General features: G+C 45.8%; 1 protein-coding gene and 1 long non-coding RNA gene across 7 annotated transcripts in view; one reads left to right on the top strand and one right to left on the bottom strand.

The window, feature by feature from the left end:
- The first annotated feature begins 3,739 nt into the window (after window positions 1-3,739).
- The window catches only part of VPS13C (vacuolar protein sorting 13 homolog C), a 224,892-nt gene continuing 205,217 nt past the window's right edge, over window positions 3,740-23,414 (top strand). For 5 of the 6 annotated variants that reach the window (XM_075897678.2, XM_089781895.1, XM_089781896.1 and 2 more), the window contains exons 1-4: window positions 3,740-3,941; window positions 16,524-16,567; window positions 19,540-19,582; window positions 21,747-21,842. In XM_075897678.2, coding sequence (XP_075753793.2) covers window positions 3,842-3,941; window positions 16,524-16,567; window positions 19,540-19,582; window positions 21,747-21,842 — 283 coding nt within the window. In that variant the 5' untranslated portion in view covers window positions 3,740-3,841. The remainder of the gene's footprint in view (window positions 3,942-16,523; window positions 16,568-19,539; window positions 19,583-21,746; window positions 21,843-23,414) is intronic. The other variant, XM_075897677.2, reaches the window with a different exon arrangement.
- Window positions 6,257-12,182, bottom strand: LOC149523569 (uncharacterized). Its single transcript, XR_016350637.1, has 2 exons — window positions 10,242-12,182; window positions 6,257-10,053 (listed from the first exon to the last, which is right to left on the bottom strand). It is a non-coding gene; the product is annotated as an uncharacterized LOC149523569 (long non-coding RNA).

Below are 23,414 nucleotides of genomic sequence, written 5' to 3'. Positions count from 1 at the left end.
GCTCTTGCACAAAAAGGCTTATTTCTTGTAGAAAAAGGAATAGCTCTTGCGCAAAAAGCCCCACCTTCTGATGATCTACTGTACTTTTTCTTGCGCAAAAATGCGCTTGTGGTGCGGACGCTCTGCGAGTTTTGTGTTTGTGCAAAAACTCTGCAGTGTAGACGTAGCCTTAGATGCTACACAAACATATAAGATCTGGTACAGAAGAAGTGGGTTAGACTGTAGACTTCATGTATTCCTGTCACACAGCAGAATTCAGTATCTGCTTAGTCTAGTAGCAGTAAAAGGAATTTATATAGGTGAAGATGAAATATGGTTATCATTTGTTTTTAAGTATTTGTAAATTAACCAATGAAAATAAAAAGGCAGATGTTTATTTGTCCTGTGCAGAATTTATGAGGGTAAGAGAAAGAGGCATGATGTTTTCCCCATTACCTGTTATATGAAGTAATCGTGGCAGCTCATTTCCCTAGATAAACATTTAGGATAATTGCATATTCTTTCCCAGTGTAGTTTGCTGTGAAACTCAGTCCACTATTACTTTTTTGTGGTTTTCTGATGTTGGCAGCCTGAGGCAGAGAGAGTGGGGCTCCCACTGTCAGCCAGCTGAGGCTGCACATGGCAGCAAGAGCCCCCATGGTCAAAATAATCTCGGGTGAACTGCGTCTGGGCCACTTATTACCCACCCCGAGATAGAGAATGACACCCCACTACAGCTGTTAGTTATTCCATAGCTCAAGAGTCGTTAGTTTGTGTGACAGATCAAAAGCTTCTGGCCGTGTTGATAAATCAGATGGTGTCAATATAAATCCATGTGATGAACTTTGTTTTTTGAGGTTTGCTTTTTAAATCTAGCAAATTACCCACAAAAAACTCCACCTCGAGCAGCTTTGTAATGCTCACATTTATTCATAACTCTCACCTCCAGAAGGCTCATCTCTACCTTAAGTTTACAAGTAAATCAACTAATAATGATATACAAAGATGTAACTGAGATGTATATTTTGTAAAAAAAAAAATCAAATGTAAGTAATACATCCAATCTGCAATCTGACCATTTGCCTAGTGCATTGTATCTTTCTCCCACCCTTTATCTTTTCTCTTATTTTTAAAACCGTTAGTGAGTTGGGGCAGGGCTGGTTTTCTTCTGTATGCCTCAACACACATATTACTTTAACTCCCTGCAAGCGATAGCTAAGGGATAAGAGAGTAATGGGTTTTTGGAGTATCTAACGTGCAGCTCATGGCTGGCCTGCTATATGAACAAGGAGCAGATACACCACCTGCACTCATAAAATCTGCCACTTTGTGTCCCTGTAATATTCAGTTAAAATGGGTGTAGATTTCATGATAGAAGGTGAATTCTCATTATTTCCACAAACACTTTTTCAGTGCTTCTAGATCACTGGTTCTCAAAGTGTGGTCCGTGGCAGGAGTTCACTTCCCCTTTCTTCTCCCATGCAGTTGGGAGCCCTCGCTGCTGCTGCAGCCTTGTGGTTGGTGTGCAGCCATAAGGCTGCACCACCAGCTCTGGCCAGCAGGCAGGGAGGTGAAGAAAACAAACCTCCACCCCCGGCACAGGCCATGGAGCTACATATGGAGGAGTGCCACCACAATGGGAAGACCCTACTTCCAGCCTGCTTCTGCTCCCAATCCCTATCCTACTCACTCTCAACCCTGTCCCACACACAGAACCCCTCATTTTTGTCCCCACCCCAGATTCTAAGGGGGTCCATAAAATCCACTAATTCCAGAACCCCAGAAAAGTAAATCTGGCCAATGGGAAGCCCAGAACCTCAGTCCTCCCTCTCCCTTCTCTTACCCTCGCCCCATGGGGCCGGAATGCCAGAGGACTGAGGTATCTCAGTCAGGGACCACATCCATGAGGGCTGGGGATTTTTGTTTTTTGTTTTGCTTCTCACTTGTGTGAGAAGTCCCCAACTTACTTTTCTGTGGGCCAGTGGCCCCAGACACAAAAAAGTTCCCCACACCTACCATAAGTAAAGAGGTCGGATTGCTGCCTGCGAGCTCCGGGGCGAGAAAGCCCCGTTCGTAAGCTGCTTCCGGTGCCCCTGGTCTGCTGGAGACCGTCTCCAGCAGACCAGGGGCACCAGGACTGAAGCCGCAGCCGTGGCGGGGTCCCGCGCCTCTGAGACTTTGCCAGAGCAAAGCCTCAGAGGCGCGGCACCCCGCTGCCGCTGCGGCTCTGCTCCCCGTGTCCCTGGTCTGCTGGGGGGGGGGGCGCAGCTAGTGTGCCCCCCCCCAGCAGACCAGGCTTTTGTTGTGGACCCTGGGGCAGAGCAGCTGGGGCGCTGCCGATTGGTCCTGCAGCGCCGCTCTGGGCACTACTGGACCAACCCGGCAGCACCCCAGCTGCTCTGCCCCAGGCGTCCTGATTCAGTCGCTGCTGGTCAGTTTCAGCAGTGGCTGAATCAGGACGCCTGGGGCAGAGCAGCTGGGGTGCTGCTGGGTTGGTCCAGTAGCGCCAAGGAGCAAGGAGCGGTGCTACTGGAGCAACCCAGCAGCACCCCAGCTGCTCTGCCCCAGGCGTCCCCAAGTCAGCCGCTGCTGAAACTGACCAGCGCTGACTACAGGAAGCCTGAGGCAGAGTTGCTCTGCCCCAGGCTTCCTGGAATCAGCCGCTGATCAGTTTCAGCAGCAGCTGACTTGGGGAGGCTTGGGGTTCTTAAGTTGAATCTGTATGTAAGTCAGAACTGGCGGTCAGTTTCAGCAGCAGCGGCTGAATCTGGATGCCAGTTCCGACTTACATACAGATTCAACTTAAGAACAAACCTACAGTCCCTATCTTGTACGTAACCCGGGGACTGCGTGTAGTGACCATGTGTCCATTTTAAGGAATGTTGCTTATTTGGTGCCTAATCTGGGCTCACCAGTTAATCAGTTGGTTACAGGCAAGAACCATGCAGGCATGATATGTAACCATATATGAAGATCTGTGACATGGTTTGTCTGAAATACTTTTGTCCTTTTTTCCCCATAAAATATACAATCAAATCTGTTCGATATAGTAGGCATTAGAGGGGACAGCAAGTAAGGTGCCCATCCTTTGTCCCCGCAGAAGGGACTTTGTTTACAGAGTCTGACTCTTGGTTTGACAATGCCACTAAGCCTCACCAGCATTAAGCTGCTGGAACTAACACAGGCTGCCTTAAAACATGTACACTAGGGATGTAATAGTGTAACCGATTAACTGGTTAACCGATAGGAAAAACACTTATAGGTTAATGCTATAGACGACTCCCATTTCTCCCTCCCTCTCCCTGACCAAGAAATTTGTTAGCAGCCTGGCTCAGTCCTGGCTTGTACCAGGTCCCGGCCCTGCTCCTGCTGTGGCTCTTTATGTCAAGTGTATTCACAGCCAGATGGGCAGCAGCCGGCTCGGTCCCGCCTTGCGCTGGACCCAGGGACTCAGCCCTGCCTCAGACAAGGGCTTCTGCCCCCCCCCCCCCCCCGCTGCTGCCTCTGCACCAGGGGGTGACAAGCAGCCGGATCATGACGGGGCTGGTTTTTAAACTGGATCCTCTTGCAAAGCGACTCCAGGCAGAGGCTCCTCGGAGCGGGGTGGGAGCGCACTGGCTGCCAGCTGCCCAGGGTGGGCGGGGCTACACCCTGCCCTCCGGCGCGTGGAGGGGGAGGGGCCTTGCCGTGCTCCCACCAACCAGGCAGGCGCGACGCGGTGAGTGACAGGGCCGCCGGTTCCGCGGCGCCGTCGCGCTGCGGGGGCTGGGGCGAGGACCCGCCCCCTCCGGCGCCAGGCACGTGACATCAAGGCGCTGCCGGGCGCGCGCCTGGCGTTGGCAGGCTCCCAGCGCCCGCCGCCATGGTGCTGGAGTCGGTGGTGGCGGACCTGCTCAACCGCTTCCTCGGCGACTACGTGGAGAACCTCGACAAGTCTCAGCTCAAGCTGGGCATCTGGGGGGGTAAGCGCGGGGCGGCGCCCGCGAGCCCCCCGCCCCCCCCGCGGGCGTGGCCTGCCGTTAGCCCCCCGCCCCCCCGCGGGCGTGGCCTGCCGTTAGCCCCCTGCCGTTAGCCCCCCGCGCCGGCCGTTAGCCCCCTGCCGTTAGCCCCCCGCGCCGGCCGTTAGCCCCCCTCCCCCTTGGCAGCACGGGCTGGGCCTGTGGCCGCGCTGCCTGCTCCAGCGTTGGACAGCGCCCGAGGCGGGCTCTGCCCTGTCGCCTGGCTCGTGGCAGGGGGCAGCCAGCGACTGCCTGGGCGCCTCGGGGCAGCGAGCGCCTGGCTCGGGCTTTGCCAGGGGCAGGACTGATAGAGACGGGCGGGACTTGGGGTGCCTGGTTCTGCCTGCCCCTCGGGTGGGGGCTCGGTGCGGGGTCCACAATGACCTCCCCCCCCCCCCCCCGTTGCGAGAGGGACTTGATATTGCAAGTCAGTCACAAGCGGCCAGATACCGGAAGCCTCCCAAAAAGCAGCTTCTGGCTTTGGTGGCTTTCCCAGTGAGTTGTTTGATCTGTGGGGCTGGGCTGAAGCAAGGCGCTGAGTGAGAGGAGGGGCAGTGAGATCAGCTCTAAGGGGAGCATTAGCAGAGCTGTGCATGTGTGGAAATGGCCTGGGAGATGGCGGAAGTCTCCGTTGCTGGCTGGTGCAGTTGAAGAATTTGGTGGTTAGAAGAACTGAACACAAACGTTACTGTAATAACGCCTGAAATGACTTACCGCAGTGTCTGGAGTGGCTTAGGACAGTGCAGACTTTGGTAGATGAATGATATGTTCCCTCATTAGAGTTCACCAATCTAATACAATCTAAGTACTACTGTAGTGTTATATAGTAATGGCGTTACAGAGGAAGACACTCCTGTCTGTCTTACTGCCCAGGTCAATTACACCAGAAATCACAAAAATTTCAAGTGACCCTGCCTCCCACCGCCCTTTCCCACCAAAAGAGCACTCCCTTGTCCAGGCTGACTTGCATCCTAGGTCTCTCTCAGTATTGTGTAGCCAATATTCTAGGAATTTCCTAAATTAATTTAGGAAATACAGGCTGAACCTCTGTAATCTGGATTTCCCTCGTCTGGCAACAACCCTGGTCTGGCATCTTTGGTGCCCCAGGGGGACTCCAATGCTGGAGAAGTCAATTGGTGGGTTAGGGCCAGGAGCGTTGCTGGACTAGGAAAGAGTGGCTCCCAGGAGCCAGTAGTGGGGGACTGGCACCCTGGGATACTGGAGGGGCTAGCATTGATTTTTGTCTGGTCTGGCAAATTCCCTGGCTCAGGGCTGGTCAGGTCCTGAGAGTCCAGGACAAGGGAGATTTAACCTCTAGTACATAATACTTGTTACCTGTGTCACACTACAGATGCATTGGAAGTGGTAAGAACTAAATCTCACATGCAAACACAATAGCTCTTATATTTTATTAAATTAAATCTTAAATGTTACATAAGTTTCATATTTTCAGTTGCAGACAGCTGAGTCAGCTGATGGCTGTCCTTAAACTTTTTTAAATATTCAAATTTTATTATTTTTAGCAGACAAATCAGCAAAACACTAAATGTACGTTGCCCTCAAAAGGTATACAACTAGCTCTCATCTTATACGACTAGTTCTCATCTTCCTTCCACCTACTGCCAAATGGACTGAAACATTTAAATTTCCTTGCTTTTTCAACTCCCAGTTGATTTCTTAGCTGTGAGTGAATAATATCATACAATGAAAATATTCTCTCTCTGCCTGCAGAGTAGGGATGTCAACGTGTATACTACACAATTAACTGATAAGTTTGGGCTTATCAGTTAAGCTTGTGGATTACTTGCAGTCCCCCCTTAAAGCTCCCCTCAAGCACTGGATCTGACTTCTCCCTGCCCCCTGCACTGCTCTGATAGAGAGGCAGCAGCACAGAGGGTGAGGAGAGCAGGCGGGAGCTGATACGTGCATGTCAGCCGACGGTCAGGGCAGTGTGTGTGTGTATGTTTCCGAGAAAAGGTTTAACGTCCGTGCCTTTACTGCTAGGACCAGGGTCCCATCGCAGAGGGTGGCCAGCAGGCCAACAGACGCCCCATTATATAGGAAGAGCTTATTACATCTTAGATTTCAGCTGCTAGAATTTCATAATTCCTTCGCAGCGGGCAGCCTTGAGGAAAGACTGAAAGATGCCCCAGTGGGTCTTGTCACCTGGGAGTGACACAGATCCAAACGCCCAAGCTCTTCCTATAACTGTCCCTTTAGACCGGCTGAAGTTCTTTTAAATTGTGCTTGGTTCTGTTACAGCAACTGAAGGAGTCAGGTTAAAGCTTAAACAGTTACAGGTTTATTGAGGAAGCTTATAAATCATATGGTTACAATGGCTATTGCTCTATTTCTTAACTATTAGCAAAATATAGGTCTTAAAAATGGTTACAAAGAAGATAAAGATAGAAAAATAGAAATAATGGTACCAAGTAACAGCTTACTCTTTCTATGTGTACACTTAAGACAGAGGACCACATCCAGGTACCATTTTTACCCCCTTCTGTGCCTCTCGACTCCAGCATGTCAGGCCAGGGCCGGTCCCTCAATTCCTAGGAAAGACGAAAATACGAGGTGGGCGTCCCCATAGAACCTCGGGAGGTCAAACACCTAACCCGACCAGCAGGTAGAGGGTAGAATGACACTCAAAGTGAGTGTGTGCTGGGCCCATCTTTATAATCATGGGGTCACGTATTTCTCTTTCTTATCTTAATTGCCAATTGATGCTGGTCTGTCTGCTGTGAGACCAGTTCTTACAAGGGAGTTGTGAACTTAATTTACACTTGTAAGAGAGATTTGAGATGATTAAATTTTGAAGTACTGGACATTGTTTTCTCAGTGGGAAATTCCTCTTCCTGGGACTGTGTGTTCGAATCAACATAGGTGCCAGCCGGTGGCAGTCTCACATATCCTGATCTCTCCTCATATCTATGTTTCAGCTTCTCAGGATCAGATGAGCCAGCATAGACTATGCTGATATTATTGCTCCTTCTCTGTCCTGTATGCTTCAGAGAGGCAAATAAGATGGATAATATGGAGGCAGGCTGTCTGGCCACATTCCACCCCCTGATACGACACACCACATCCCAGGAATGCAAGATGGTGGCTTGCCAGTGCCTCTTGCCCACCTTGGAGGAATTTCAAAGTACCCAATGGCCTGATTAGAGGGTTTAGGATCTAGGAATTGACTAGGGATCTTTCCTGGTGCTGTGTATCAAATGTGCACACAAGAGATAGCTACATTATCTAGGCATTGCACAATACATAGGGTTATGCAGAAAAGGAGTACAACAGTCAAAATAATTAAAACAGTGGTCATAATAGAGTGTAGGAAAGAAGTTTAAGGAAAGTTCTAGCTGTTCGGCTAACCAATTTAGCCATGAGTCATTTACATTCTTAGTTACAGCATGTCTTATCCCATACCATTCGTTGCCACTTCCCTTGTCTCCCCCCAAAGTTATTTTGAGGACTGCGGTAGTTGCTGTCATCGAACCATACCGGTCCCCATCTGAAGATGTCACTCTTGTTTCACCAGTCATTTGGGCTGAGAGGGACAAACTCGATTCCCAGTCCAGTGGAGGAGTCAAGTAAGGTGTTCTGGTACAGCAGTAGCAGTTCGGATGAGAAAGAAGACCATGGCGAGTTGGAGTGCCATGTCTCATTTCAAATAGTCTGTAACTAACAACAGTGGTTGCAAGCGCTACAACAGCAAGCGATATATATATATATACAAAAGTTCATGGTGGTTTCCCGGATCCACACCAGCATTGGGAGGGATCCATCCCACTGGAGCGCTGTTCAGGGATATTGCCTCAGTTTCCTGTGATAAAACATAAGGTTCGCCGGTCTTGGATACAATCCAAGCCTCAGTAATGGTTATTGGTGTTCCAGACTCCTTTTCCCTTGTAGGAGTGCAGTGAATGGATTTGTGTTCCCAAACTGGGGTGTTGGGACAGGGCTATTAAGCGGTTTAGTCCCATGACTGTAAACAACCCTGTTGCCACTGGGGTTGAGTAAGTAAAACCAATTCCTGAAACAATTTCCACTCCAGTTAAAACATACTTCCACCCTTGCTTACTGGTGGGTAGTGTACCAATATAATCTACTTGCCAGGTTGCCCATAGTGCTTTTCCATCTCTTAGTCTGGCAAACCATTGCCCTTCTGTTATATGTTTCCTTGAGTTCAGCACATAGGGTGCAAGCTTGTACCAGATCTTTGGCTTGTTTGTGGGTGATAGGCCACCCCCTGGCATGTGCCTACCGCACTGGCTCATCGCTTTCTGTGTGTCCCAAGATTTCATGTAGCCAAATGTACAGGCGTTCCCAATCCACCTGGGCAGCAAAAATTTGTATTGCTGCATCTGCTAGGTTATTTAACTGTGCAGCTAGAGTATTATTCTTTTGGACACATGACTTATGCTTAAGGCATGTGGGGTTGCATGCTGGTATATCCATTTCCAATATTCCAATCTATGGTACTGGCCCTTGCCTCACAAGCTAATTGATTGCTGCCAGCTCTGCAAGCTGAGCTGTTCCTTCTATGTTTGTGGTCAGGGGTGCAATGGATGTGTCTGCTGAAACAGCAACAGCCTTCCCTGTCCACTTTCCTTTGAAATAGCCAGGCAGCCTGTATTCACATATAATGTTGAATTTAAAAGCAAGCCAAAAGTGTTATCAACTCAGCCTTGAAAGAGACAGTTAAGTTTCAAAGCTTGAGTTTCTAAACTAATAATTTGGTTTCTAGAAAGTTAAATGTCCTTTGAGTGCCCAACACAAGTACTAACCAATTTGTGCCTTGTCTATTTGCAATTTTAAGCAAGAGGACATTATCCAAAACAAAATAAAACTAGTCAATTTGAAATCCACAAAATAGTTACAATATATAGAGCTCATTCTTTATGCAGTTAACCAATTAAGTTTTAGTAGAATCCTTAATTTTCCTTTTCAGATTTAACAAAGGTGTCCATAGACAAAATGTTTACATTTGATTGTTTCTTTGCATAGATCGTTTGCACAGTGCTTAAGGAAGAGGCTGCAAAGAAACAAGGTGTCATTTTTAAAACAAGATTTCCCTTTACATATTACAACCATCACTTAATTCCTTCCATTCTCCCATGGAGTCCACCTTTTATCTTCACATTCCCTCAAATCACTTGCTTTGTCCTTTCAAAGAAAATGTTTCTCATTCCTAGTAACTTTCCAATGTCTGCTCTACTTTCCTTATTCCTGCTAAATGACTTTTCCCAATGAGACAGGTTTGTCTACTATTAATTTGGTAAGGAGGGTGAGCTTGTTCACTAAACCTCATACCTCCTGGTCCTTTTCTTAAGCATATTCCTGAGGGAAGAAAAACAAAAAAAGTAAATCTGAGAGTTGCTTTAACTCTCAGCACCAATCCTTAAGGGAATCTAGCTTTGTCTGAGTACTGAGGGACATGCATTTCTACCTCTCTATGTCTGCAGCAGATGTATCAGCCAATTTTGAAGAACACCTCTTTACAGGTTTTCCACAGAAGACAAAAGTTGCAGCTGTTTCCCTCTCCTTTGAAGTTGAGGGTTTACATATACACAAGTAAGTTAGTCAATTTGTCTTGTAGGTCTGAAATTGTATGGACAGCAATTAACACTTGATCAGACCAAGGGCTATGCCCCAACCTTTGCAAGATTGTGTTCAAAAGGGGTAACATCTTTTACAACTGCCAATTGTCTCAGTCTTCTCTCTGCCTTCTTAAAAGACTGCCTACATTAAACTTTTCCTAGTATACCCAACCTCTTATTGGGACTAAAATAGCAATACCAGTACCTCCTTTTTCTTTCCTTTCTGGAGGGTTACAATTTGAACTTTCTGATCTCAGCTAGTTTGCTAATCAAACTTAGCTATTACCTGCAAAGCTTCTTTGTGCTGCCAGCTAGGGCATTTACATCACAAAGGAAATCACAACCTGTTGTGGCTCTTGGAGCTTTCACAGCATGTTAGTTTGTTTGCAGATTTTACTCATTCTATAGTTTACAGGAAAATGTGCAATCTTTGTTTACAACACTACTTAGCCACATTAAACTTTGCATATAGTGTAACTCTTTCTTTATGCTTACAGTTTTCCTGTACCTTCATTAAACAACTTGGACTAAAATGGTCTTACCAAACCAATCTGTTTTAAACCTACAAACAAACAAGATTACTGGACCTTGAAAACTTCATACTTACTTAAACTCACTTTCTATATATATATATCTACACACAGATACACATACATTCTCTCTGAACCTTTCTTACACTATTTCTACATAGCTGTACAACAATTACATTCCCTTTTTATTCATTGGGGTAGTTCAGTTCCAATAGAACCCCCTCTCTTTAGAGTTCTTTTAGCAGTCTCTCTAATCAAATGTACAGATTTGAGTCAAATTTGCCTGGATTATTTACAGACATTCCTTTGGAAAAAGGGCCCATTTTTCCTTCAGAATGGCTGCAAAGAAACCACAGTTTTCTATCTACACCATTTTAGCATTTGCACAACTGCATTTGCTCTCCATTCTCTGCAGAGTTTAAATTCTCTGATTCTCTTTTCTTAAAACACTTTCTTATCTCTGAAATAAAACTGGCTTTGTTTCAGATATTACTCTTGTAAGTATGTTTTAAGGGTTTAGATTTCCAGTACTTACAGCCTTTTTCTCAGTTCTACCACAAGGCTTTCAATCTTATCTGTTACCTGCCTGCTTGTCTGGGCCTGATCCTTTTTTCCTTTCTGCCTGCTTGTCTGGGCCTGATCCTGTTTTTCTTTCTGCCTGCTTGTCTGGGCCTGATCCTGTTTTCCTTGCTAAATGGAAAGTGGCTCCTTTCCACAGACTCAGGCTTTGTCCCATTCTTTAGCTTGCAGGCAGTTCTATACTTACAGAACTGCACCCACAAATCCTCAGGATTTCCCCAATCCTTTCCTAACATTTCTCTATCCAATTTTGGGTTGCCCCAACCTTCCTGGGCAAACCCTTTCTCTATACCACTAAAATCCATGTCTATCATGACAGGCTTCATGTTGCTGTATGTGAACCAATAGCACAATCCTGCCGACTACGCCAATTCTGTCAGCCGACGGTCAGGGCAGTGTGTGTGTGTATGTTTCCGAGAAAAGGTTTAACGTCCGTGCCTTTACTGCTAGGACCAGGGTCCCATCGCAGAGGGTGGCCAGCAGGCCAACAGACGCCCCATTATATAGGAAGAGCTTATTACATCTTAGATTTCAGCTGCTAGAATTTCATAATTCCTTCGCAGCGGGCAGCCTTGAGGAAAGACTGAAAGATGCCCCAGTGGGTCTTGTCACCTGGGAGTGACACAGATCCAAACGCCCAAGCTCTTCCTATAACTGTCCCTTTAGACCGGCTGAAGTTCTTTTAAATTGTGCTTGGTTCTGTTACAGCAACTGAAGGAGTCAGGTTAAAGCTTAAACAGTTACAGGTTTATTGAGGAAGCTTATAAATCATATGGTTACAATGGCTATTGCTCTATTTCTTAACTATTAGCAAAATATAGGTCTTAAAAATGGTTACAAAGAAGATAAAGATAGAAAAATAGAAATAATGGTACCAAGTAACAGCTTACTCTTTCTATGTGTACACTTAAGACAGAGGACCACATCCAGGTACCATTTTTACCCCCTTCTGTGCCTCTCGACTCCAGCATGTCAGGCCAGGGCCGGTCCCTCAATTCCTAGGAAAGACGAAAATACGAGGTGGGCGTCCCCATAGAACCTCGGGAGGTCAAACACCTAACCCGACCAGCAGGTAGAGGGTAGAATGACACTCAAAGTGAGTGTGTGCTGGGCCCATCTTTATAATCATGGGGTCACGTATTTCTCTTTCTTATCTTAATTGCCAATTGATGCTGGTCTGTCTGCTGTGAGACCAGTTCTTACAAGGGAGTTGTGAACTTAATTTACACTTGTAAGAGAGATTTGAGATGATTAAATTTTGAAGTACTGGACATTGTTTTCTCAGTGGGAAATTCCTCTTCCTGGGACTGTGTGTTCGAATCAACATAGGTGCCAGCCGGTGGCAGTCTCACATATCCTGATCTCTCCTCATATCTATGTTTCAGCTTCTCAGGATCAGATGAGCCAGCATAGACTATGCTGATATTATTGCTCCTTCTCTGTCCTGTATGCTTCAGAGAGGCAAATAAGATGGATAATATGGAGGCAGGCTGTCTGGCCACAGTGCAGGAATCCAGCTTTCAAGTATGTTCTGTGGACCCACCTGCCCTCCCCTTGCTGCCTCCTGCAGAGGCAGTGGGTAGGGAGAGACAGGCAAGAGCTGGTACTGTGGGGAGCTGGCTTAAAAGTCAGTTCCCCCCAAGACCAGCTCTGCAATGCCTCCTGCCTCGGAGTGCTGATGCCTTGATCAGAGGTAGCAATGTGGGTGGGGGTGGAGGAGAGGCTGCCACAATGCAGCCTCTGTCCTCAACAGCTCGGGCTTGCATTGCAAGCAAGCACCCCTTGTCCATGGGGTGGTGGTGTCTGAGTTCCCTTTGGGCAAAGGCTGCTCTGTGGCAGCAGAGCTTGGACCGCCTCCCCCATCACCACTGACGGGCTGCTGCTATCCGTACTGCTGCCTCTGCATGGAGTGGCAATGGGCTCCTCAGGAGTGGGGCTGAGAGCACACTGGCTGCTGCCTCTGCTGACTATTGAATAGTTGTGTAACTGCTAAAATTCCTGCAGTTAAGTACTATCTAACCTCCCCACTGAAGAGGAAATTATTGATGTGAAAAGTTGGTTTAGCAACTGAAGGAAGGTGCCTGGCTAATGACTTCCACCAATTCAGGGGAGTGACTTTGTTCACAACATCGTCGGTAAACATATACTGATTAAATGATTTCACTCCAGCACTGAAATTTTATTATGACCCTCATAATTGAGAAGTGATTTTTGAGATGTCCATGCCATGGCAACATTACCATTTTCAAAAGTTAGGCATCTACCTTTCTATCTGGGGTTAACAATGTTTGCAAGAAAATGAGGCAAAATTAGTGTTTGATCCATTCACTTCTTTATTGCCTTGCATCAATGTCTCTTGAAATGCCTTGTAAATTTCGACGGTATCAGCAATGCAGTAGTAGTTTCTTTGAAGTTTGTTTAAGGCTATGAATAATAGGTTTCAGTATACTGAACTTAAGGATATTAAATATCAGTTAATGAATAGTCAGGTAACCTCATGAATTCTTATTGCTTAGTCGACTGTTCTGTAGTCCCTGGAGGCGGGGCCGGCAGCAGCATAGGGTGCCAGGTGGGAGCTAGACTGCGAGGAGAGCCAGTTTAAAAACCAGCTTCTCTTACGGACCAACTGCTTGTCACCCTGTGCTGTTGCCTGTGATCAAGAGGCAGCAGTGCAGGGTGGCAGCAGCCTCTGTTTGGAGGGAGGAGCTGAGCTTCCAGACCCCGTGCAAACCAAAACTGAAACAGGCTGCCTGCCTGCCCACCCATTTCCTAATATGCCAGATGCAGGACCTACCTCCGCCTCCCCGCAACTCTGTATTTAAAGCATAAGTCAGAACTGAGCTGGGCTGCTGGTCAGTCTGCTAAAAAATTTACTAGTGTGGGGGGAGGGGAATACATGTAGTCTGTAGCATTAATCTATATGCTTTTGCATATTGGTTAATTGATTACACTATTACATTCCTATACTGAACATATCCTCTGCATTCCTCTTTAATTCAGTGTTAGATATTTTGAATGGGATACTTCTGTCTGTTTAATCATGGCTTTCTTCAGAAAGTTTTATGAGAACAAGCCAATTATTAATAAATTGTTCAAAACTATCAACTAATAGAATTCCATCAAACATTCTGAGGGAGAATAGTTTGGATCCTCCTGCTCTCTTCAGCAAAGCTGAAGCAATACGATTGTAACAAAAGTGTCCAGTATCAGCAGGGTAGCCGTGTTAGTCTGAATCTGCAAAAGCGGCGAGGAGTCCTGTGGCACCTTATAGACTAACTGAAGTGTAGGAGCATAACGAAAGTGGTGACTTAAACACTTTCTTTGATTCCTGGAGAAGCTGTACTTAAGGCTTTGGCTAAAAGATGTATTAAATAGGCCCTGCAGCATATGTTATTAAGGAGCATCCTTCTGTTTCTTCTAAGTTTCTTCCCAGTTGAATTTTTGTTTGCAGTTTATTGCAGCTTTCACTGTCACTTTTAAATATTCTATTGTGTGGGCATTTCCTGATGTATCTGTTCCTGGAAGATATGCAATCCCATTTTCTGTTGTCACACTGGAACATATTATTGGATCATTGTTTACATTGCTCCACCTATCAGTGTTTACTGGCAATTTCTCCATAGTATTTCTTGAACACTTAAGTTCCTTCTTGGACACAGTATCTGGCAACTTTCCATGAATGTCTGATTTACAAGGATTATATAGCCTGGTCTTAAAGACTCATGACAATGAAATACTTTTTATTAACTATGCGAAAAGGAAGATTTGTGGCATAAATGAACCAATCAGTCTTTTCGTCTACAGTGTCTTTTGTTATTTGCTGTTAGCGGTTATTGACTTCAAGTCTTTGGTCCTTGATTTTATGCAGTAGCTCATTTGTGTTTAATGACCAGGATTTAACGTCATCTTGACCATCCGTTGAATTACGTAAGGCTTATTTCTGGTTTAATGGGTTACTTAGTTAAAGACATATGTACAACGTAAATGTTGGCTATTGCATTCTAATAGAATACAAATACAGGCAGTCCCCGACTTAGGCGGATCTGACTTATGTCGGATCCGCAGTTACGAACGGGCCTCGCCCCGGAGGACACGGACTGTGGGACCTCGCGGTCCTGCCGCCCGTGTACTCTGGGGCTTTCTCCGCGTCTCCCTGGTCTGCAGACCAGGAAGATGTGGAGCAAAGCCGCGGAGGGGCTCGGGTAGCGGGGCAGCCCAGGTGCGCCTGGGCTGCCCGAGCCCCTCCGCGGCTTTGCAAAGCCTCGGGGAAGCCGGCAGCGGGACAGCCCAGATGCCCCGTGGTTGTCCCGCTGCTGGCGTCCTCAGAGGCTTTGCTCCCCATCTCCCTGGTCTGCTGGTCTCCAGCAGACCAGGGAGACTGGGAGCAAAGCCGCGGAGGACCCAGGCGGCGGGACCGTGGTGCGTCTCGGTCCGCCGCCCTGCGTCTTCCTGGTCTGCTGGGATGGGGGGAGGGGGCGCAGCTAGTACCCGCCCCCCCCCCCATCAGACTAGGCTTTTCTCCGGACCCCTGTGGCAGAGCAGCTGGGGCGCTGCCGGTTGGTCCCGCAGCGCCGCTCTGGGCGCTACTGGACCAACCCGGCAGCACCCCAGCTGCTCTGCCCCAGGCGTCCTGATTCAGCCGCTGCTGGTCAGTTTCAGCAGCGGCTGAATCAGGACGCCTGGGGCAGAGCAGATGGGGTGCTGCTGGGTTGGTCCAGTAGCGCCGAGGAGCGGCGCTACTGGAGCAACCCAGCAGCACCCTGCTGCTCTGCCCCAGGCGTCCCCAAGTCAGCTGCTGGTGAAACTGACCAGTGCTGACTAGAGGAAGCCCGAGGCAGAGTTGCTCTGCCCCGGGCTTCCTGTAGTCAGCCTCTGGTCAGTTTCAGCAGCGGCTGAATCTGGACGCCAGTTCCGACTTACATACAGATTCAACTTACGAACAAACCTACAGTCCCTATCTTGTATGTAACCCGGGGACTGCCTGTAGGTGAAAACCATGCAGTATCCAATTAATTTTCATGAAGTTAAACACCAAATACATTCCTATACATTTAACAGACACTTTGTTCTATACTAATAAGTAAATTGAACTGGCTTCCACTTAGACTTTGTCAGTTCTCATCTGATCCCTATGCCTCGGTAAAATTGGTTTACCAGCATTATGAAACTCATCCTTTCTGTTTATTTCCTTACTTATACTGTGTGTGGTAGGGTAATAAAATGGATGGAACACCTGCTGTAAGGCTTTTAATAGGTTTTGAAAAATGTCTTGGAAACTTAAAAAGGATATTTCCCCTATCCCTTAAAAATGATATTCCTCCCTACCTTTCTTTCTTTAAGACACATTTACCTCCCACCCCCCATTACAGTGGTAAGTTCTGTGTGCCTGCAAACTTACTGATTATTCAAGGCATATTTGTTGTAAGCCATACATATAAATACAGCACAGGGAAGCTAATTATGTTTGTTTCCATCATTACGATGTAATCCTTTGAGCCTCCAAGTCTTTCATTTGGAGCAATACTTTAATTCTGATGCCTAAGGCAAGTGGAGTATGAATAGCAACAAGTGTTTGAAATCCAGTAATTTAAAAACGGTTACAGGTACAAATCTGCCTCAGGATCTCCATGCAAATTTGTATGATTTTTGTAATTCATATTTTTTTGTTAAACTTGTTTCTTTTCCTATTGTTATGACCCAATAAAATGAAGGGCATTGACAGTGTTTTTGATGCTCCCACCCTTATTTTAGAAAAAAATGCCTCTTCCTATTTTAATTAATAATACTGTAGTCTTACTTATTTACAGGACTATTGATCATTTTAATTTTTTGTTTTGTAGGTAATGTGGCACTAGATAACTTGCGGATAAAAGAGAATGCACTAGTAAGTATCTTAATATGATCATTTGCTTTTAGGATTCTTTTTTCATGGGTTGCAATGACCAAGCCATATGGTGTCAAACTAATGACTTAGGAATTTTATTTTTATAATCCTGATTATTCAGATTTGAATTCTGGTGCAACACTAGTACAGGCAGTCCCCGACTTACGCGGATCCGACTTGTGTCGGATCCGCACTTACCAACGGGGCTTTCTCACCCCGGAGCTCGCAGGCAGCGGTATGCTACCTGGACCTCCGGGGCAAGAAAAGCTGCTCCTGGTGCCCCTGGTCTGCTGGGGACCGTCTCCAGCAGACCAGGGACACCGGGAGCAAAGCCGCAGTGGCGGCAGGTCCCGTGCCAGAGCAAAGCCTCAGAGGTGCGGCACCCCGCCGCTGCGGCTTTGCTCCCCGTGTCCCTGGTCTGCTGAGTGGGGGGGGGGCAGCTAGTGTGCCCCCCCCCAGCAGACCAGGCTTTTGTTGTGGACCCTGGGAAAGAGCAGCTGGGGCGCTGCTGGTTAGTCCCGCAGCGCCGCTCTGGGCACTACTGGACCAACCCAGCAGCACCCCAGCTGCTCTGCTCCAGGCGTCCCCAAGTCAGCCGCTGCTGAAACTGACCAGCGCTGACTACAGGAAGCCCGAGGCACGGTTGCTCTGCCCCGGGCTTCCTGGAATCAGCCGCTGATCAGTTTCAGCAGCAGCTGACTTGGGTACTTGGGGTTCTTAAGTTGAATCTGTATGTAAGTCAGAACTGGCGGTCAGTTTCAGCAGTGTCTGAATCTGGACGCCAGTTCCGACTTACATATAGATTCAACTTAAGAACAAACCTACAGTCCCTATCTAGTATGTAACCCGTGGACTGCCTGTACATAGAAGCTTGAAAGTATAAGGAGGGGGGAAAAAAGGCTCCAGTCTTACTGTGCAGCGTTTTGAATGGTACTGACGTCCTTTTTTTGAAGATGATGTAAAACAAATTGCACTTGTAGACTACTCTTTTCACCTTGTTCTAAATATTTATTCCTCCCAATCCATAACAAATTAATATAATGAGCTACTTAATTTTGACTGGTACAATCTTTAAATTTTGAATGAATAAAATCCAATCTTTTATCCTGCATGTAGATCTGCAAGGGTGGTCCTTCTGCCTGTGTTGACACCAAACAGCTTCTATAACTGGGCAAATACTTGGACCAGCTTTATATGGTAGTGTTCTGACAGATATTTAAGTAACACTAAGTGAATCCTACCGCAGGATATACAATATGCCTCTGGTGAAGTTCCACAAAAGTTAACCTACCAAGTATTAAAGAAACCATTCTGATGCCCTTAGGATCACCCCGACAGAGTGCCTAGCTTTTCTTTTATTATATGAATGGGGACTGGCCATTTCATTAGATGCTGCTGAAGTAGCTGGGCTGGAATAATAATTCTCCAGTATTTAATCTGTGTGGAACAGCACTATGATAGATTTAATACTTGAAATTAGAGTTGACACATTTGTTTCAGCATTTGTTTTGTCATATTTAGGTTAGTCATTTCATGTAATAAAATCATCAGTACTATAAAATGTTATTTAACCTTGATTCACTAGAAATCAGATACTCCATTCTACTTGTTTTCAAGAGTTTCAACAGATCCTGCTTGTAATAAAGCTGTTAAGCTATCTGTTGAGGGTTCTTTTTTAGAGTACTTGAAGTACATGATCAAAGTTAGACAGAACTTTAGTTTTACGTTTGAATTATTGATACAAGGGTTTCTAAGGCAAGATATGCCGTTATGTAATTAGTACAGATCTGGCATGATTTTAGTTAGCCAGGTGTTCACTTATCATGGGTATAGCCAAGTTTCCTATGGTCCAATAAAGTTTGTTTACAGTCACCAGTCCTGACTCTCCATGTGTGCTGTTGTTTAGCTTTAATTTACCCCTAACTGTCTTCTAAGAGCCCAGTAAGTGGTGGAAGTGTATGTAATGCTGCTAGACAATATAGACCTCCTGAGATCTGGCAGATTCTTTGGTTTGGCACTGGTCAGGTCCAGTGGCTTTATTGAATAAATACATTTATTTAGAACTGAAATTACTTCTTTATATGATCGTGATCTTGTTAGGTAATCCAAATGGGTACAGGGATCTGCCCTCATAATCAGTTGACAAGATTAGGGCTTTAGTACTTGGAGGTTCTTTGAGTTTCTAACATTTCAGAAAGACTAAATGTTGGTTCTTGTCAACTCTGATTTTAGTAAACTAAAATTTTTGCCACTTTTCAACTCGTGCATCATATGTCTGTAGGGATCTTTCCCTTCACTTGGGCTCGAGATCAAGAAAGCAAATCTATTCATGAAAAAGAATTCTAAGACTCATAGAAGTCAGTGGGATTTAGGGAAATTCTTAACTTAAAGCATGTTTTAGATGTTTTCTTATGTATGTTTTGTCTAACTTATTTAGAGTACATTAAGTTCAAATTCCCCCTCCCCCCAAAAAAAATTTACTACTTGCATTTGATGGCTATTCTTAACCTTTGTACAGAAAAGTAATTTTTTTTAGAGTGACTTGAAAATTAGTTCTGATATATATGTAACAAAGTAATTTATATTCTACCTTTTTAGTGGGATAATGATATATTTATTGGGGGGAAAATCTGATTTTTAAATCTTTATGTGACTGCCATAAAGATGTGTTCTTAGTTGTAACCTCATTTTAACTATTATAATATATAATACTTGATGGAAGCTTCTTTTAAGTTTGTCACACTAATTTTCTAGTTTGTAATTTCACAGTTATTACTGTTACTACATTGTCTCAGTCTGAATAGTAAGGAAAACTTTTGTGTAAGGCCAAATTTCCTTGTCAAATTAAAATAACTGAGACTCCGTTCTGAGATTGCTAGGATAACCTGGTTTCTACGGCAGGATGAGTTGATTTTAAAAGTAGATGATAGCTCTGAAATATAATATGTACACTATTACTTATCTCACTACAGAGTGAACTGGATGTGCCTTTTAGAGTAAAGGTTGGGCAAATAGGTAAGTAAATACTGCTTACTACACAAGTTAGGATAAAATAAATTTCCTCTTCAGATTGAAAATTTAGTGTAAGTCTTAATGCTGAACTATCTTGCTCTGAAGTTTCCTTAAACGGATGTTTCTGTGCTTGATTCCTATGACTGACTTGCTGTGTAGATGTTTTTACATTGTTTCCATATCAAGTTTTGAATAGTTTGCTGAATGACACTAAGATCCTCTTCTAGCACACCGGAGCATGTCGATCCTGAAAAAAACTCTCAATAGGAATCTTCCTAGCAGATATGTTGGGTCAAACCTAGGGATGTAAATTCCCAATTAACCTAATGTTTAACCAGTTAACTGGTTAACCTGAAAGCTAACCAGTTAACCGAGTAAGCAGGATCCCGACTGTGGAACCACCCCTGCCTGGCTGGAGCAGTCCACAGCCTGCAGAGCTTCTGGCCCCGGGGCCAGGGCTGTTGTCACTGGCTGGCTCCTGGCACTGGGCCTGGGGCTGCCTACAGCAGGCTGTGGGCAGGGAGGTGCTCCTGGGCACTAGTTAATTGGTACGCAATAAGCATCACTCTCTTAGAGTGATGCTTACTGGGTAACTGGTTACCTATTCAGTCCCTAGTTGAACCTGAGAACTGGTGTGGATAAGCCAAATTTGAAAATGTTTTCTTTGCATGTACATGAGATATGTTATGCTTGTATTAACACTATACTCAGTGCTTTTTTGGTAAGAAAAAAGGTGCCGGTACTCCAGGGGAAAGTTGTTGTACAAAAAAAAAAAGAAAAAAAAGCCGCACTGAAATGCAGTCACAGCCCCTTTAATACCCATGTAACCCGAGTGGGCTTCCATCAGAAGCCAAGGTGCTGCAGGAAAATAAATGCCAATAGGTGCCAGTACGCCCAAGGGGAATACCATTCATTTACGGTATGCTGGGTTGTACCGTCACAAAAAAAGCACTGCCAGGGCCAAAACCGACCCCTCCCTCAGAGCCAGCCATCCTCACTCCTCTCCCCACCCCCACCACCATTCCAATGCAACCACCACTTCCCTGAGCCTGGCACCCCAGCCCCCCTGTCCCAATGCTCCCAGCCCTTCCCCAGAGCCAGGCACCCCCAGTGCCCCCTGCCTCCCCAACCAAATTCTCCTCCCGCAGAGCCAGGCACTGGAGGGATGGGTAAGGTAACCCGACCTTTAAAGTGGCCGCTCCTGCTGCTAGCCCGGCTGCCTCGGCTCACTGTGTGTACAGGGAGGCAGCACGTTGCCTACTCTCAGCTCACTGCTCTGTGTCATGTGGGCCTGTGTGGCATGCGCTCCGGTCTCACCCCAACTAGCATTGGGCCCAGGGGCAACTACCTCCTCCTCACTACGCATCTAGTGTTGGTTCACTGAGTCGTCCCCCCCCCCCAGCCCAGCTGAGCCGCCTGCTGCTTTTCTGCCCATCCCCAGCCCAGCTGAGCTGTGAACCACTTTTCTACCCCCACAGCCTGCTACTTTTCCGCCCCAACAGTGGAGCTGCATGCTGCTTTTCAGCCCCCTCTGCTGGCCCAGCTAAGCCATGCACCATGGCGCGAGTGCTCCCAGAGCCAGGGGCTGTGCCGGGGAAAACAGCACGTCAAGAGTGCTCACAAGAAAAGGTGCCAGTACGCCATACCGGTGCGTACCGTCACAAAAAAGCCACTGACTATACCACAATATAGAAAGATCACATTCCTATAATATATGTGTTGGTTCTTCTGCTCTCTGATGTGGAGATGTCTGAACTGGAACACAGTTCTTTACTGTTAAATTTAATCTTTTCCATATGCTTTTTTCATTTGAATAGATTTCAAAAGTTGATCCCAGGCTGAAGGTATTACAGTATTGATTATTTCTGAGTAACTTCCTCCCACAAGTCCTTTTTAGTGGTAGCCACTGCTTATGTACTTGAGGCATTTGGGTCTCTGGAAAAGTGAAGGATGGTACTTCGGAGAAGCTGTCAAAACTAGAAATTTTTATGTGCCACTGAGAAAACCAAAAGTGCACATCTGCTAAATGCCTGCTTTACTTACAGTATCAGTAACATTTTTCAGTGTTTGAAATTTAATGCAGACTAAACTAAGCTCTAGAGACTTCTTTAGTTTTTTGTTATGTAGCATAAGATGCTGAATGTGTATTGTATTTTGGTCTATTTAGATAAGCTTACTCTGAAGATTCCTTGGAAAAATCTGTATGGTGAGGCTGTGGTTGCAACTCTCGAAGGCTTGTATCTGCTCATTGTTCCTGGAACGAGTAAGTAACGTCATTAAATTATAGTGAAATGGGATAATTCCTATTACCTATAAATGGTGTGACAGAAGTAAAACTACTGCTATCTGATGTTGCTATGTGGATAAGTAGAAAGTGGAACTGTTAGCTAACTAATGTAAAGCTGTGTCTAGACTACAGAGTTTTTTTCAAAAAAACTTCACTTGCATCTAGACTGCCGTCGTGTTCTTTTGAAATTAATTGAAAGAACGCGGCAGTTTTTTTTGACAGTGGTAAACCTTTTATGAGGAAGAATGCCTTTTATCAAAAGAGCTCTTTCGAAAAAAGGCTTTTTTGAAAGAGAGCATCCAGATTGCTTTTTCGAAAGTCTTGTGGCTGTCTAGATGGTCTCTTTCGAAACAGGCTTGTAGTCTAGATGTATCCTAAGTTGCTTACTTACACAATGTACCCAGAGTGAAACATGATTACAATACTTTATTTCTAGCCAAATATTGGCAAGTGAAGACATGTGTTGCTTTTACAGACTGCCTTGTCCCTACATTTATTTCCTCATCCATTGTCAACTTGTGAGCCAAAACCCTCTTAAGCTTACTTATCCTGTGTTCGATAAGTGTTTTTTCCCCGTCAGAATGGGATAGTTTATCAGGTTGTAGACTTAGGCTACATCTATACTAGAAATATTGCAGAGGTGCAGCTGTCCCTGGCAAATGGAAGCTGTAGGAAGCACTGTCCTGATTTAGGGATGTAAAATCCCATTTAGTTAGGTAACCAGTTAAACATTAAGTTTAACTGATGAACTGACTAAACAAGAGTGGACACCCCTTCTCTGGGTGTGCCCACTGAAACTGCAGCAGATTGCTTCTCATAAAACCAAGCAGAAAAGAGCCAATCCCCAAATCAACTACAGTCCTCAAAAGTTGACATAACTGAGCGAATGTTGGAAGAGGGCTCAGGGCAGACTCAGGGAGTACAGAGTGCCACCTCTGCCCACCGACCCTCACACAGAGCTACTGCAACAACCGTGTTCTGGGCTGGTCAGAGGTTGTGCCTCCCCCCACCCCAGCTGTGGCAACCCTAAACTTCCCCCCCGCCCCGCAGCAATGTCTGCTCTGTGCTGGGGCCAGAGGAGGCGGTGCCTTCCCTCAGCCATGGCACCAAAACTGAAACAGTCCCAGAGCTTCTGCTGGGGGACAGATGGTCCTTCCTGGCCCCTATCCAGCCTAGCTTGGACCCCTCCCGCCAGGTTGTGCCTGCTGGATGTGCAGCATCACCAAACTGCAGCAGTGTGAGAGGGCTGGATTCTCCCCAGGGTAGGCAGCAGGCAGCATGCATCCTTAGCCATACCTCAAAGCACTTATTCTAATGAAGCATGTGCATTTTCATTTTATTTTCCAAAAAACAAAAGTTAATTGAGTTACGGACCCAAGAAAGGCCAGTAAATCTTACAGTAGTAATAGTTAGAAATCTAAAAATAAAGAAAATGTATATACATCAAAGTTATTTAAAAAATGTGTATTCCATCAAGCTTCCTGCTAAGGCCTGAAATGAATTACTTGGTGGTGATGTTAATTCTTGTCTTCTTTGAAGATTTTGCAA

This window comes from Pelodiscus sinensis, chromosome 14 (assembly GCF_052426305.1).
Source record: "Pelodiscus sinensis isolate ZL-2025 chromosome 14, ASM5242630v1, whole genome shotgun sequence".
NCBI classification, from domain to species: Eukaryota; Metazoa; Chordata; order Testudines; family Trionychidae; genus Pelodiscus; species Pelodiscus sinensis.
This window is presented reverse-complemented; position numbering and strand designations above follow the sequence as displayed.